General features: G+C 42.6%; 1 protein-coding gene across 1 annotated transcript; it reads left to right on the forward strand.

The window, feature by feature from the left end:
- Positions 1–3: 3 nt before the first annotated feature.
- On the forward strand, positions 4–540 carry LOC109131820 (5-oxoprolinase-like; the record flags this gene model as incomplete). Its single annotated transcript, XM_019243000.1, has 1 exon — positions 4–540. A coding segment is annotated over one exon (537 nt), but the record flags the coding sequence as incomplete, so codon positions are not given.
- Between the last annotated feature and the right edge of the window lie 5 nt (positions 541–545).

Consider the following 545-nt stretch of genomic DNA (forward strand, 5'->3'; position numbering starts at 1 on the left):
ATTGAAGGGAAGCTGAGGTTTTGTATAGACAGGGGAGGTACATTCACAGATGTTTATGCTGAGATTCCAGGGCATTCTGATGGTCGTGTTTTGAAGCTTTTATCAGTGGATCCATCGAACTACGATGATGCTCCTGTTGAAGGAATCAGGAGGATACTTGAGGAGTACACAGGGAAGAAGATACCAAGAACGTCTAAGATACCTACTGATAAGATTCAGTGGATAAGGATGGGTACAACTGTGGCAACGAATGCGTTGTTGGAGAGGAAAGGGGAGAGGATAGCTTTGTGTGTTACTAAAGGGTTTAAAGATTTGTTGCAGATTGGTAATCAAGCTCGGCCAGATATTTTTGATCTTACTGTGGCGAAACCGTCGAATCTTTATGAAGAGGTGGTTGAGGTTGATGAAAGAGTTGAGCTTGCGCTTGAAGGTGATGATGATGATTCAGGGTCCTTGATTAAAGGAGTTTCTGGTGAGCTTCTTAGAGTTGTGAAGCCATTTGATGAAGAAGGTTTGAAACCGTTGTTGAAGGGTTTGCTTGATAA

This window comes from Camelina sativa, unplaced genomic scaffold, assembly GCF_000633955.1.
Source record: "Camelina sativa cultivar DH55 unplaced genomic scaffold, Cs unpScaffold05721, whole genome shotgun sequence".
Taxonomy (NCBI): Eukaryota; Viridiplantae; Streptophyta; class Magnoliopsida; order Brassicales; family Brassicaceae; genus Camelina; species Camelina sativa.